The sequence below is a fragment of the Callorhinchus milii genome, unplaced genomic scaffold (assembly GCF_018977255.1).
Source record: "Callorhinchus milii isolate IMCB2004 unplaced genomic scaffold, IMCB_Cmil_1.0 Scaffold20, whole genome shotgun sequence".
NCBI lineage: Eukaryota > Metazoa > Chordata > Chondrichthyes > Chimaeriformes > Callorhinchidae > Callorhinchus > Callorhinchus milii.
In genome coordinates, this window is record NW_024704761.1 from 1138466 (window position 1) to 1153352 (window position 14887).

A 14887-nucleotide genomic window follows, 5' to 3' on the forward strand; every position below is an offset into this window, starting at 1 on the left:
ACTGGAGTCAGGTGGAAGCTCTACCTCTCTCTCTCTTCTCTCTCACTGGAAGCACTATAAGCCGACGCACCCTTCCAGCTCACTGCTGAGCAGCCAGGATCCTGGGCTTTGTTCTGTTGCCATTGATTTGATGATTGATTATTCCCGGGTAGGGTGCAATTACCACAAAAGGATTGCCGGGCGCAGATTACACACAACAGCTGTGTCCTCGCCTGAGCCACAACAGCCTCCTCTGCTCGTATGCAAATCAAACAGGCAAGTCTGGCACCAGCGCCAATAATTAACCCGGGCCATTATGTGCCATCCCATCAAACGCACACTTTTGCCTCATGCTGTTTGTCGCACTAAAAACTAACAGTGGCTCATTCGGGTCCAGTGGAGTTTCCTGCCACACGAAAGCAAAGGGACCCCCATCAATAACAGCTGACACTAACTCTAGGACATTCTTCCTCCATCCCTCCTCCGCCTTGCTCCCTCCTTCCCCATCTTGAGGTCGCGCCTGCCTGAAGCCCTTCCTCGTCGTCCGTGCTCACGGTCACCTCTCCCTCCCTCCCTCCCTCCCTCCCTCTCCCACCGGCTCAGGGTGGAGCTCCGCCACTGTCAGGCACTCTGGGACACTGGCCTGTGTGAGGGGCACTGTATAAATTGTAGCATTTTGTGTTTTTTGGGACCCAGCGCCTTCTCACGTCCTTGAGACGTCTCAAAGCACTTCACAGGATAATACACTGTAAAGTGGAGTGACTGTGTATTTTGTGGGCGACACGCAGCAGCCAAGTTGCGCCCAGCAGCGCCCCGCACACAAACAGTCATGGATTGAGCGACCAAATTATTATTATTATTAAATGCAAGTTGTTGTTGTTGGCTGCACCCAACACTTCAGAGTAGGTTTGGGTGGACACGCGGAGGATAAGCAGCCAGTTAATGATTAAAGAACGCGCCTGTTTTCTCCTGAGGGCAGTTTAATCTGTCACGTTGGCTCGAACTGGGCTCAGCTCAGCTCCCTGTGTAAAAGCTCTCCACTTGCTCTGATGGACTCTCTCTCACTCAAATCCCAGCCTTGAGGGTTATATCCGCGTCTGTCTGCAGTCTGGCTGATCCCAATCCCTGACCTTGCCAGGGACACAGACTCTGAGGGAGCCCAAACCACCCCCCCACTCACCCCCCTCTCTCTCCCCCTAAGGCTGCTTCGCTGTAGAGTGGAGAGTTTTGAAGTGATCAGCCCGGCCCGGCCCGGCCTGTGTACATGTAGCTGTATTCACGCTGCACCTGGTGGTATCCACAGCCCAAGCCAGAGAGGCAGAGCAGGGGAGAGCAACGAGGCTGGTACCCAGTGTCACAGAGATGGATGAGCTGTGAGGAACGATTGCTTTAAGTCACAGCTCATTCAGCCTCACAGACATCCAGAGACACCAGCAACCAGGACTTTATTGAGCTGTGATAAGATGCTGAAGGCGACTGAGAAAGCCAACCCACCATAAGACAGGACAAGGGAGCACGTCAGGAGGGCACAGGTCGAAGATCCTTCTCGACTTCAAGATCCTCACTCTCGTGTTCAAATCCCTTCACTTCCTCCCTCCCTCCCCCCTCCCTCCCCAATCCACCACCCAGTCAGTGCCTCCACTCAGCTGGCACCGGCCCCTCGCACCCTCCCCCCCACTATTGGAGGTCGCGCTTTCAGCCACTACGCCCCAAAACTCTGGAACACTCTCCCTCAATCCCTCCGCCCTGACCCCTCTCTCTCCCCTCTCTCAAGTCCCTCCCGAAAACTTTCCTCTTCGACCGTGCTTACGGCTACCTCCCCGCACACCCCCCGGCTCGGACTCCGCTCGGGATGTGAAAGGCAATGGTCGGGCAGTCACCAGAAGGTACTTCCTTGCGCAGAAGGTAATCAACAGCTGGGACAAACCTCCACAGGAAGGACGACTGATGCCTGAGCAATCAGTATTGACAGGAACACTCGATACTGTGTGAGGCAGGCAGTGGGGCGTATCAGTGCCGTTCAGTGCTATACGCATCGTGTCGGACACAAATGGGATTTCCCCATTACAATCGCACGTCGCTGAAGGCTGATGGACCGGGTGGTGGATTGGGGAGTGAGGGGGGAGGGAGGAAGTGAAGGGATTTGAACACGAGTCTCGATGACGCGATAAGGCGCTACACCAAACGCGAGGGCTATTGCATTGTAAGTATTTGTTGTGAGTCGCTGCCCTGCACAAGGTTATTGCATAAACACAAGTTGTTGTGGAAGGAGTTAATGACGAGAGAGAGAGGGGGGAACCTTCGTGTTTTCAGAACACTTTAATCCTCACTGTTCACCCCATCACGAGGGCGCCATCAACATCACAGGCTCCCGTTAAACAGCTAATTACCTCGGGTCGTCCTCGGGGAATGTACCGATCGGCCACTGTCATTACTGCTGAGCTCCTCTTCAGCAGATGGTAACTGTCAGCCTTACACTAACGCCTTTGTCCGTCCACGTGGCCCAATATGATGGGCAACTGACGAGAGACAATGGAGAGACCGAGGCTCTTGAGGAAGCTGAGCCACACTGGGCGAGCAGCGAGGCTGATAATCATAACAATAATAATCCTTGCATTTGATACAGCGCCTTATCACATCATTGAGGCTTCACAGGATACACTGTAATGTGTAGTGACTGTGGATTTTGTGGCCGAAACGTGGAAGCCAATTGATGCAAGGCCCAAAGACCCTGATGATGGTGGGGTTAGAATGGAGGAATAGGCTTGAGGCGCTGAATGGCTTACTCTTTGTTCCTATGAAAAGAGACATTTTATTCACCTTTATTTTCTAAGGGAAATCTATCTGATGGAAGAACGTCACAATGAAATGAGTATTTCTGAATAAGTCACTCTCTGCCTATAGCCTTTGCCCTGACCAGCTGGGATGGCAGTAGATAAATGTAATCTGCTTCTCCCTGGAAACTCCCTCCAACAGTTGCTCACATGAGCTTACAGGAACCTATCCTGTGGCCACGTAATAGCTACGTGCAGCCCTTCACCTTCAGCCTCGCCAACATGGAACCTGTCACAGCTACAGAGTGAGCATCAGGACAGTCGGCCAGCCTGTTGTCTGGTGGACAAGGCACTAAATCAAGTCTTTATCTTCCTCCTCGCTCGTTATGTAAAGAGAATTAAAGGTTGTTTCTTAAGCATCACCTGTCCTCTCTGCTCACTGTACACTGGGATCTGCTACCAGCCACCTTTACTCTCCTTAACAGTGACAGATTGAAGAACATGTTCGGGGAGACACATCCAACATGCAGCAGCAGCCGTGCAGTGCTCTCTACAAAGACCTTGGTTTTACCTTCATTTCAAGCGGAGGAGGCAGCCGTACACTGCGGACAAGATAGTACTAACCACCAGGGACACTGAGAGAGTTCGAGGAACACTCACTGTAAATTGCATTCAGCTCTGGTCAGACGACACCTTCAGTACCGTTCTCTACGACAATAACCTCCATTCAAAAAAAAATATCCACCTTCTGCCCACAAAATACACGATCAATTCACTAAACAGTGTATCCTGTGAAGCGCTTTGAGACGTCCTGAAGACATGATCAGGCGCTGTGTCAAACGCAAGGATCATTATCGTTATTACAATAACCCCTTTAACATTTTAGCCCTTGGCTCCATTTCTCTCTCTCTCTGCCGAGCTCCTCCCTGTGCTTGTCTACCTCGGGTTCTGGTGATGTTAAAATGGCATGTTGTCCACTTGCCCTGCAATGAACAGCCTTAATCAGTGAATACAATCCGACATCTGTTCACCTCTGACCTATTGACAAATGGGTTCATCTTCTGCAATTATTCAGTGTCATGTCTGCTTTGCTCGGAGCAATCTATTGGACAGACTCCGTGTTACCTTTGTATAGAGCGAGTGCATGCTTCAGGGCCTGAGGACAACAGTGACAAATGCTCAGTCTTCGAAACTGGCCACACAGGGGGTTTTGGGGAAGGGAATGTGTTGTTGGCCATCCATCCCGTACCAGAGGGTGCACTTCATCATATCTGCCACTAGATGTCTCCCGCATGTTACTGACCATTAACCTGCACTGTCAATCAAGTCAGAGGTGAGGTCTGGAGAGGGAACTTGATCCAAACATGAGGGAGAACGGAATAGAGGGGGGATAGGAATGTCTACAAATCCCTTCACGCCCTGGCACCTCCCTACCGCCTTCGCTCAGCTGGCTACGGTCTCCTGCTCGTCCCCTCTGCTCCACCAACAGCCACCGGGCTTTAAGCCACTACGCCCCGACGTTTTGGAACGGAACTCTCTCCCTCAATGCCTCCACCTCGCCCCCTTCCCCCCCCTTCCCCTTTTTTAGATCACAACTGTAGACCTTCCTCTTCAACCGTGCTCACGGTCACCGCCTCCCTCCCTTCCCCCGGCTCGGCGTCGGGCTCAGCCAACGTCAAGTGCTCCGAGACGCTGCCCCGGGTTTAAGGCGCTGTGTAAATGTTGAGGACTCTGTTGCTGCATAAATTGTCGGAGGGCTCTACGCGATTTAATAACTCGCTTTGCAATTCCAAGCTGCTATGTTTCCTGTGATTCCCTCACACAAGATGAACCCACCGGTCATCACCGCAGGGGAACCTGTGAATCAGTTACTGCAGACGCCCGCACATGCAAATGAGCTTCTCATCTCCACGCCCCCCCACCCCGCCACACCGAGGCACCCCACCCCCCCCCACACCCACACCCACACTCCCCCATGAAGACTGACTAAGCTGACACCCGTTCCACAGCAAATCGCTGATGTGAAGCGGAGCAACAGGGGATGTGAGATGGTGCAGGAGACGTGAGCTGGGAGAGGGAGGCTGAGCGGAGGAGTCAACCAGATAAAAGCTGCTCAGTACCTGGGTAGGTCCCAGCTAACCTGCTGACATCAGAGAGCGCGAGGTTGCCCACACAGAATGGGGTGGGGGGGGGGCCGGGGGAGCGGAGGAGAGGGTGAGAGAGAATGAGGGAAGAGGGGGAACGGAGGGGAGGAGAGACGGAGGGAGGGCGAGAGGGATAGAGGAAAGCACCAATAGGGGAGAGCGGAAGAGAACTGAATGTCACTCGTGCCTTATGTTCGTGTTTAAATTCCAGACACGATAGCATCTAATAGATGTTTTGTTACAGACAGGATCTATACAGATTGCACACTTTATCAGAGGACGGCTTGATGCAGTGAAAGCAAGTTATAGTGACCGTCAAGGACACTGAATGGTAATAAAGCACAGGTTACACGGCCATCTGTCCTTCAGCGGAGACATCAAAACCCAGGTCCCACGTGTGCCTGTCCAGGTGAACGTGCTATTGTAATAATATTAATAATAATCATCCTGGCCTTTGACACAGCGCCTCGTCACGTGCTCCGGACGTCTCGAAGCGCTTCACAGGATACGCGGTAAAGCGGAGTGGCCGGATATCTTGCGGTCAAAACACGGCAGCCAATTGCACACAGCAGCGTCCCCACCAAGAGTCGTTAAAAAGTGTACTCGCACTCGAGAGAGATGTGTTAAAGCGCACACCTGGGGGACACGGGAGAGGGCGGCGGTGGGGGGGGGGAGGAGGGGCAAGGTGGTAGCTGTTCGGGTGACCTTGCTGCGTGCAAATTGGCTGCCAAGTCTGCCTACAGAATACACAGTCACTACACTAGGCAGCAATTCCCTGTGAAGCTCGTTCTGACGTTTGCTGTCAGAGGTGTACAATCAAAGGCGAGAATTATTATTACTATTATTATTTTTATTATTATTACCACCAATTGACAGTTTTTCTCGGTACGCCTCTGATCAGTATTACACACACACGCACACACACGCGCACACACACGCACACACACGCACACACACACACACACACGCCAGCCTCCAATCTTGCTGGGTAAAGCAGTCAGACACCATCTGGGCGAGTTTCTTATTCAGCAAAGACACTTCCTCTGCAGCACAGTCACACTGTGCCATTAAAAATAGCTGCTCCCACTGCGAGTTGTTGAGTTCTCATCCTACACTGCTCTGAACCACAGACGGGTGCAAGACCTCAAGGACACGGACACAACACCGGTCACTCTCAACCCTGCGCCAGTTCGGCAAGTCATCGTTTTAAGCTTTAACATCGAATCGCGTCATTCGCAAAAGGTGTGTTAACCTCCGCGCGCAGAAATGGCTCCCTGCCTCACACACTGCCCCTCACCGTGGGGGCTTGCATTTAACACAGCGCCTTATCACGTCGTTCAGACGTCTCAAAGCGCTTCGCAGAATACCTTGTTAGGTGGATTGACTGTATACTTTGTGGGCAAAATGCAGCAGCCAATTGCTCACAAGATCCCAGAAACCCCAGACAGAATGGAACTGTTCATTCACTTTATGGCTGTTTGTGAAACACAAATTAGCTGCCCCCTCCCCCTCCGCCCCCCCACCCCCACCGTCTTCTAATACACGGTCACTACAATTTACAGTGCTTTGATATGTTTGCCCCTCTGCCTGTTCTGACGCCTCCCGCTAAATGCCTGAATGCCATAGGCCAAAGATTTCCTCCACTTGTCCTGACCTTGAGTGTGAAACAGGTGCTTTGAAATACAAGTATTGTGAAGGGCTGTGATATAACTTCGCATAAAAACAATCTATTGTTGCCTCGCTCACACCCCCGGGCACACACACACAAAAGGTCTGGGTTAAGCATTCGGTTTGAATCTTTTTACAGATTAAACTTGCTCAATACCCAATCTCCGGGGCAAACACACCTGTCTTTCCATGGGTTAAGCACGGTCCCCTATTTATGGTTTAATTTAAACTATTTGCTCANTTTTTTTTAAAGGAAATGCACACGAGGGCTGTTGGAAACGGCCTGGATTTGCATCTGAGGACAATTTGACTTCATTTATTTTGATAACTTTCCCGTGTCCGCTAGCCCTCATAAAAAGCAGCTCCTCTTTCCGGTCTACAGATCAACAAACCCTCAGTTTTATACCGTACATTACTGACAAGAGCACATCTGTCCCAGTAACTGCTAAAACCTGCCAAGACATACAGTCAAGACCCCATCTGGCCTGCACTGGTGCGTGCTGAAGATCCACAGCATTATTTTGCAGATGTGCAAAGGTTTCTCTCAGTGTCCTGAGTAACCTTCATCAACAAATGAGATCAATTTTTCTCTTCGTCTTGGACAGATGGGTGTCTTGACACACAGGGAAACCTATCCCTGTGCTTCAATGAGAGTCTCCAAACTAGACTGAAAGTTCTGTGCATACCACTTACGCCTGTAAATCTCCCCGTGTTTAGAATGGAATCCGCACTCTCTCCCCCCACCCGGAGAATATTAGCCGCAGGCTGGCGGGAGCCAAGGCTTGGGGGGACCCCAGAGTGTCGGATGGGGAGTAACTGCTGGTGTGTCTAACCGGCTAACACCTGAGCGACTGACTGAGCCAGGCTGACACACGGATGTATCTGGAGGATTGCTGGACAGGACTCCGCTCCCTTTTCGGACAGCGTCACGGGGGATAGTGCAACCGAACGCAACGAAGACAGGACCCGGGCGTTATTAACGTCTCATCCGAAGGACGGCACCTCTGAACCGCACAGCGCTACCCGAGCCCCGAACCCCCGGGCGAAAATTGGCTGCCGGGTTTCGTTTCGCCCACGAAGCGTACAGTCGGTTCACTTCGCAGTCTAGTCCGTGGGGGGCTTTGGGACGTCTCAGTGACGTGATGAGGCGTTATATCAAATGAAGGGATTATTATCATCATCACCAATTACCTGTCTCGTGACCCACGTTGCGGTGGAGTGGGGGGGCTGAGTGCCGCGGGCGGAGTGGTGAAGGGGTACCACCATTGGGTGGCGCTGTTGTGCCCCGTTTAAAGTGACAGGCGCCGCAACTTTAACCCCCTTCGCAGGAGCTCGCAGCTCCCTCAACGGCACATGTACGAGCGACAGTTGCCCGGGATCACCTTTGAACCGCAGCGGCTCACGGCACAGAAGGAGGCCGTTCGGCCCGTCGTGCCGGCGCCAGCTCCATTGAAAGAGCCACCCAGCTGGCCCCACTCCTCCGCCCGCTCTTACACCCTCGCCCTGCACCTTGTGTTCCTTTTCAAATAAATTCCCTTTTGAAACCTATCGAATCTGCTCCCGCCACCCTTTCAGGTGGTTGGCTGCATTTAATGCATCTCCTACATGATGTACGCAGACCCACACCCGCACACACAACACACGCACACAGACACAACGTGTTTTATATGGCACCTTTCACATAGGATAATATCTCGGGAGTGCTTCAGCACCGAGCTAGGAGGACGTGGGGGGGTGGGAGTGGGTGGGGTGGTGACTATGGCTGCGGTCAAAAAGGTTGTAGATAAAAAGCTATAAAAACAATCCCATCTATTGACAGCATTGTCTGTAAATAGTCACATCTGACGTTTCACAAACCCGAGTCCGGGGTCAGGAGGGGAAACGAAACACTGAGCGACCACAATGCACTGACAGCGCATTTTGCATGAACATGTGTTTTACGAAAGTAAGCAGAGGCTTTTAACAGGCGTTGAATTGGTGCTTTGATAAAGTGCTTCCTGAAATTACCATAAGCATAAAAGAGGAAATTAAGCAAGGCGGCAAATCCGCATAAATATTCTTATTCAGGAAGGGAGGCATGCTGATTTGCCTATGTTCTACTGCGTTTAATTTCAGGGTTTGCGTGTGTTATGAAAGCGTCAATTCAACGTGTGGTTAAAAGCCCTGGTTAACTTCCCAACACGCTACTTCACAGCAAACCGCTACGGTTAACGCAGTTGTCGATGTAATTTTAATTGACGAACATTTTCTTTTCCCCAACGAAGCCAATTACCATTTTCCGGCATCGATCGGGACGCTCGACAAAATAAAGATGATAAATCGAAGCCCACACGCTTTCGTTTTCCCCCGATATTTTTTCGTGCAGCCAGGATCGGAATCAATGACCCATATATCACATAAACGCCAATAAAATATTAACGTGCTTCTGATCATTCACGTCCATCCGAGCAACCGCTTTTAACAAGCTTCCCAACAGTTAATTCTACTGCATGTCTCAAAGCTAATGTTATTTAATATAAGAATTGTAGGATTGATTTAGACCCCCAAAAAATACTAGATTAAATGAATTTAAACCCACGTTGACCATATTATATGTTAAGGATCCAGATTAGGCAGACAGACAGACAAGACAGACCGATAAATAATAATAATAATAATAATCCTTGCATTCGATATAGCGCTTTTCACGTCTTCTCGACGTCCCAAAGCGCTTCGCAGAATATACTGTAAAGTGAATTGACTGTATATTTGTGGATAGAGATAGAGAGGTCAGAGAAAGTGAAAGAGTAAGTGAGAGAGAGTGAGTGCGTGTGATAGATGAGAGTGAGGTGAGTGACAGAGAGATTGAGTGAGTCAGAGACAGAGGGTAACTGGGATAATAAAACTGCTCAGTGTTTATACACCAAACAGATTAATACACGATACAGACTTCGATAACAGATAGTTAAGTGCAGATAAACACAGAGAATGGATTAATTGATTGATTGATTGGCTGATTGATTGATTGATTGACAGGCGGACACATCATACATTCCCAGTTATAAAGTTAGTTCAGATTAATATGTGCATTAGTCCTCAGTGTCATCAGTCACCGCACAGTGGGAGATTGGGATTTCTTTCCCCAACACAAGTCAGTGCTCCTGTGTGAGTGTCTCTGTCTCTCTGTAATGTGACACGCAGCTGAGGACAGTCACTACAGTCTTTCTGAAGAGTGTTACAGTACCAGTCACCAACCCCTAAATACAGCCCCCCCCCACCCCACCCCCCAAACACAGCCCCCCACCCCACCCCCCAAAGACAGCCCCCACCCCACCCCCAAACACAGCCCCCCACCCCACCCCCCCAAACACAGCCCCCCCACCCCACCCCCAAACACAGCCCCCCCACCCCACCCCCCAAACACAGCCCACAAACACAGCCCCCCCAGCCCAAACCCCAAACACAGCCCCCACCCCTCAAACACATCCCCCAAACACAGCCCCACCCCCCCCCCCGCCCCATCCCAGCCTCAGCCCCTCTCTGTGTCCCAGTCCCCCCCCATCCCTGTATCCCCCATCCCCTCTCCCAGTCTCCCTGTGCCCTTGCACCCCCCCCGCCCCAGCTACCCCAGCCCCCCCAGACCCCCCAACTACCCCAACTACCCCAACCCAACTACCCCAACTCCCCCAACCCAACTACCCCAACTACCCCAGCCCCCCCCCAGCCCCAGCCCCCCCAGCCCCCCCCCAGCCCCAGCCCCCCCCCCCCCGCCCCCTCCACCAGCCCCAGCCCCCCCGCCCGCCCCTCACTGACCTGTACCACAGTAGCCCTTTGCTGTAATGTCGGTCGAAGAAGTGCGGCTCTGCCCCCACCGCCCTGACTGTCGGGTGGAGCCGCATGAACTCGAGCAGCGCCCGTGTCCCCCCCTTCTTCACGCCGACAATCAGAGCCTGTGGCAGGCGGCGGAGGGCGCTCCACCCCCCCGGGCCCCCCCCGGGGCCCCCCTCCCGGCTCTGGTGGCCCAGGGTGTCCCGGGCTCCCCGCTGCCCTGCCCGGGCTCCCCGCCCTCGGGGGGCAGTGGGTGCGTGTAGGAGCCGCTGGAGGCACCGTCCTCGGTCCTGGCAGCGTCTGGGCTGTGCTGGGGGGGCGGCGGGGGCTGGGGGCGGGGTATCTGGGCTGGGGCTGGGGGGCTCTGGCTGGGTTGGGGTCGGGGTTGGGGTTGGCTTTGGGGTCGGGTTTGTGGTTGGGTTTGGGGTCGGCGTTGGGGGATCTGGGCTGGGGGCTGTGGCTGGGTTGGGGTTGGGGTTGGCTTTGGGGTCGGGTTTGGGATCGGGTTTGGGGTTGGGTTTGGGGTTGGGGGATCTGGGCCAGGGCTGGGGGTCTCTGGCTGTGGTTGGGGTTGGGGCTGTGGCTGTGGCTGTGGTTGGGGTCGGGGCTGTGGCTGTGGCTGTGGTTGGGGTCGGGGCTGTGGCTGTGGTTGGGGTCGGGGCTGTGGTTGGGGTCGGGGCTGTGGTTGGGGTCGGGGCTGTGGCTGTGGTTGGGGTCGGGGCTGTGGTTGGGGTCGGGGCTGTGGTTGGGGTCGGGGTGGCAGCAGCACCAACACCCCGCACACAGCAGGTACAAGCCCAGAGCCCACACTGTGAACAGACTCAACATGACCAGGAGTTTGGGCGGCCACACAGACCCCCCCCCGCCCCCGCCCCCGCCCCCCGCACACAGCCCGACCGGGAGCGGCAGCAGCAGTGGGAAGAAGAGGGCTGTTGTTGTTGTTGTTGTTGTTGTTGTTGTGGGGGTGGGATGCCCGGCTGGTGTGGTGCTGGGCGGGGTGTCTATTGCCACTCGCCATCCCTCTGCTGCTGCTGCTGCTGCTGTTGTTGTTGTTGCTGCTTCTCGTGGTTGTTGTTGTTGTTGTTGTTGTTGTCCATGTCCACCCTCTGCTCCATCTCCGGCCATTCTCCGGGGGTCAGTGTGTGGCCATCGCCGGGTACCCGCAGAGCCGTCCGCAGCTCTCGCATCATTCCATCACCACAGGAGCCCGAGAGCCAAAGAGCGGCACAAACCCTCTCCAGTGGTCAATAAGTCTTCACAATATCCGTCTGTCTGTGTTATATATATATATATATTATATATATATATCTACGTCTCTCTCTCTGTATCTATATGTGTGTAAAGCATCGCTTGCGGAGCAACTTGGAGTTATATATTTTCTCGCCCCCTCTCCCCCCCCCTCCCCGCTTGGTAGGGGCTGAAAGCTCCTCTCCCCCTCCCTCTCCCCGTGTCTCTCTCTGTCCCTCTCCCCCTCCCTCTCCCCATGGTGTCTCTCTCTCTCTGTCCCTCTCCCCATGGTGTCTCTCTCTCTCTGTCCCTCTCCCCATGGTGTCTCTCTCTCTGTCCCTCTCCCCCTCCCTCTCCCCGTGTCTCTCTCTGTCCCTCTCCCCCTCCCTCTCTGTCTGTGGTTGTGTAGTTGTCCCTCAGGCTGGCGGGGCTGCTGTGAGAAGACGGTGCATTAAAGAAGAAGAAGCCCCTCTCCCTCCCTCCCTCCCTCTCCCTCTCCCTCTCTCCTCCTCCCTCTCCCTCTACATCACAGCCCTGAGATGCCACGTTCGTTTCATTCATTAAAGTCAACCAGAGGGTCCCGCCAGCTGAGCTGGGAACCCAGCCCTTCCCATTGGTCCAGCAGGGATACGGGGCGTGGCCAGGCAGGCGACTCCTCCCTCCCATTCCATTGGACCACAAAGAGGGCGGGGCGTGAACTCCCCCCCCCCCCTCCTCCCAGATTCCCACTCCCCCCTTCCAGGTTGGGATGATCCCCAATGACACATTGGGATTCGGAGTCTTCGTTCGATTAAGACAGTCACTACCCTTTACGGCGTGTCCTGCGAAGCGCTTTGAGGCGTCTCAACGAGGTGGGGTGGTGAGGGGCCGGGTCGCGTGCAAGGATTGTTGTTGTGGTCGTGGTCGGCGTCGTCGTCGTTGTTGTCGTTGTTGTATCAAACGTCAGGATTATGATCGCGACGAACCGTCTCGGCTGATTGCGCCCTCGCTTCCGATCGCGGAGGTTTGTGGGTTCACAGCCCCCACGATCGGAACTGCGGACGCGCGGCCGGTCAGGGACGGTGCTCCCAGTACAGGGTCGGAGCAGTAGATCGTCCGCGACCGTTCACCTTGAGCGAGCCAAACACACTCGCGGAGAGGAGAGAAAAGGGGGGGAGACCGCTGGCCGTGAATGGGTGGACCACTCAGGAATGGACGTCACCGCTCGCTCCTCCCCGTTGTTCCTGATTGCCTCTCGATTCGATCCTTGCTCCCCACGCGGGAGAACGCTTACGATGTAATTGTAAGGTGAGGAGTCAGTCGGAGCTCGTTAAGATGAGTACAGCCCTCAGGCCGGTCATATGCAAAGTGCCGTGAATTTGACTGTACAATAAACTGCACTTACACGACGCCCTTCGTGCGTTTCATCTTTAAGACGTCTCAAAGTGCTTCGTAGAACATACTGTACAGTGTAGTGGAGTGACTGTGTGTTTTGTGGGTGGAAAGCGGCAGCCAATTGCGCACACCAGTGTCCCCCAAACAGTCATGCATTGAGTGACTACCCTTTTTAGGGGGGTGGGGGATTATTACACCCCCATTCCCCGCCCCCGGAAAGCGATGCACCAATCAATGAACAACTGAGACGTCTCAACCCCGCGATAAGGCACTATATCAAATGCAAGAGTTATTATTATTATTAGAATATCAAACACAAGGATTATTCATTTATTTTTGAAGGCAGAGAGGGAAAATGCGAGACGCAGACAGGGATTTGGGGAGAGTGTTGGAGAGCGCAGGGAGCACGCAGCATATGAATCGCAAATGAAAGGTTTGAACGTTATAGCCGTTTAAATCAATCGTCAATTCAATCTGAAGAATGGGAAAGAGTGACACAGAAAGATAAACATTAATTAACCCTTGTACTGAGATCAAACATGGTGTCAAGTGGAAGATGAACAAAAACAGGTCTCTCTGCTCATCACACAATGCCACACAGGCTCACTGAAGTAAGCCAGTCTGCCGCACGCCAATTAACATGCTCCATAGACCACAGCATTCAAATCTCGGAAGTACCCGCACTCTCTATGCAAATAATAATCAATTTTCTACCCTGAATGTGGAATAAGAGATTGACAAGCAATCTTGTCGTTTCGCCCACAAAATACACAGTCAGCTCACTTTACAGCGTATCCTGCGAAGCGCTTTGAGACGTCTCGATGACGTGATGAGGTGCTGTGTCAAATGCCAGGATGATTTTTTATTATAGGCACAGAGTGGGCCAATTTGACTACAGCTCCTCTCTGAATTTCAATACAGTAGAATACGATTAACATTTATACAGCGCCATTTATATCGGGAAGATATCTCAAAGCGCTTGACATCACTGGCTGGGCACCTGAGCTGTGGGGGGGGTGTGGAGTGGAAGCTAAGGGGGTGGTGTTGGGAGCTGGAGAGTGGTGGGAGCTGAGTCGGTGGGTGGGGAAAGATGAGGTATGTGTTGAGACAGGCCTTGAACGAGCGGAGGGAGATAGGGCGCGAGTCGGAGGGATTCCAGGATGGAGTTCGGGAGAGGGGAGGCAACAGAGCTGAAAGCCAGCCCGCTCGCTCACAGAGCAAAGCCAGCTCCCAAACCCAAACCAAAACACAAGCCAAGAACTTTTCCACAATTCTGCACTACCTTAAATTTTAAGACCAAATGGTCTCACCGGCTAATTTCAGGCTTATTGAATCAGACAACCCAAACAATCCAATTATGTAAGTATGACAAGAGCCTTTAAGACGTCCTCCCGACCTGAAAGGGCCCTGTATAAGTACCGAGCCGTAATAAAAAAAACATTAAGAGACACGAGGAGAGAGCTGGAAAGTGAGATTAATAAAACATACAGACAAACAGGAAGCAGTGGAGGCATCATCCTCTCTAAGACACCTCTCTTCCAGACCGAAGTGCCCTCGCTTATCTACACCACAGCTATTAGCATCGGAAATAAACTGAACGGAGACTGTTCTGGTGGGATTACTTATACACACACACACATACATACATACACACGCACATATATACACACACATACACACACACACACATACACGCACAGGTGTTGAAAGCCTGTAAAAGAGGAGCCAGCGTTAAAAGGGTTAAGCCCAATTCTGCAGTCGGTGCGAGCGAAGATGGACTGTTATTGTTGGAGCCATCAGTTCGTCTACAGTGAACACTGTGGGTTGTAATAGGATTGGGAAATCATAAGCAGCTCAATCCCAGAGCCTACCTGTCACCCCCCACAACTCACCATCTCACCATCCACTCGGCAA

General features: G+C 52.9%; 1 protein-coding gene across 1 annotated transcript in view; it reads right to left on the reverse strand.

The window, feature by feature from the left end:
• Positions 1 to 11559, reverse strand: part of hs3st3l (heparan sulfate (glucosamine) 3-O-sulfotransferase 3-like) — a 31248-nt gene extending 19689 nt beyond the window's left edge. Inside the window, exons 1-2 of the mRNA XM_042342553.1 lie at positions 11476 to 11559; positions 10358 to 10641 (exon numbers count right to left, since the gene is read on the reverse strand). Coding sequence (XP_042198487.1) covers positions 10358 to 10641; positions 11476 to 11559 — 368 coding nt within the window. The remainder of the gene's footprint in view (positions 1 to 10357; positions 10642 to 11475) is intronic.
• Between the last annotated feature and the right edge of the window lie 3328 nt (positions 11560 to 14887).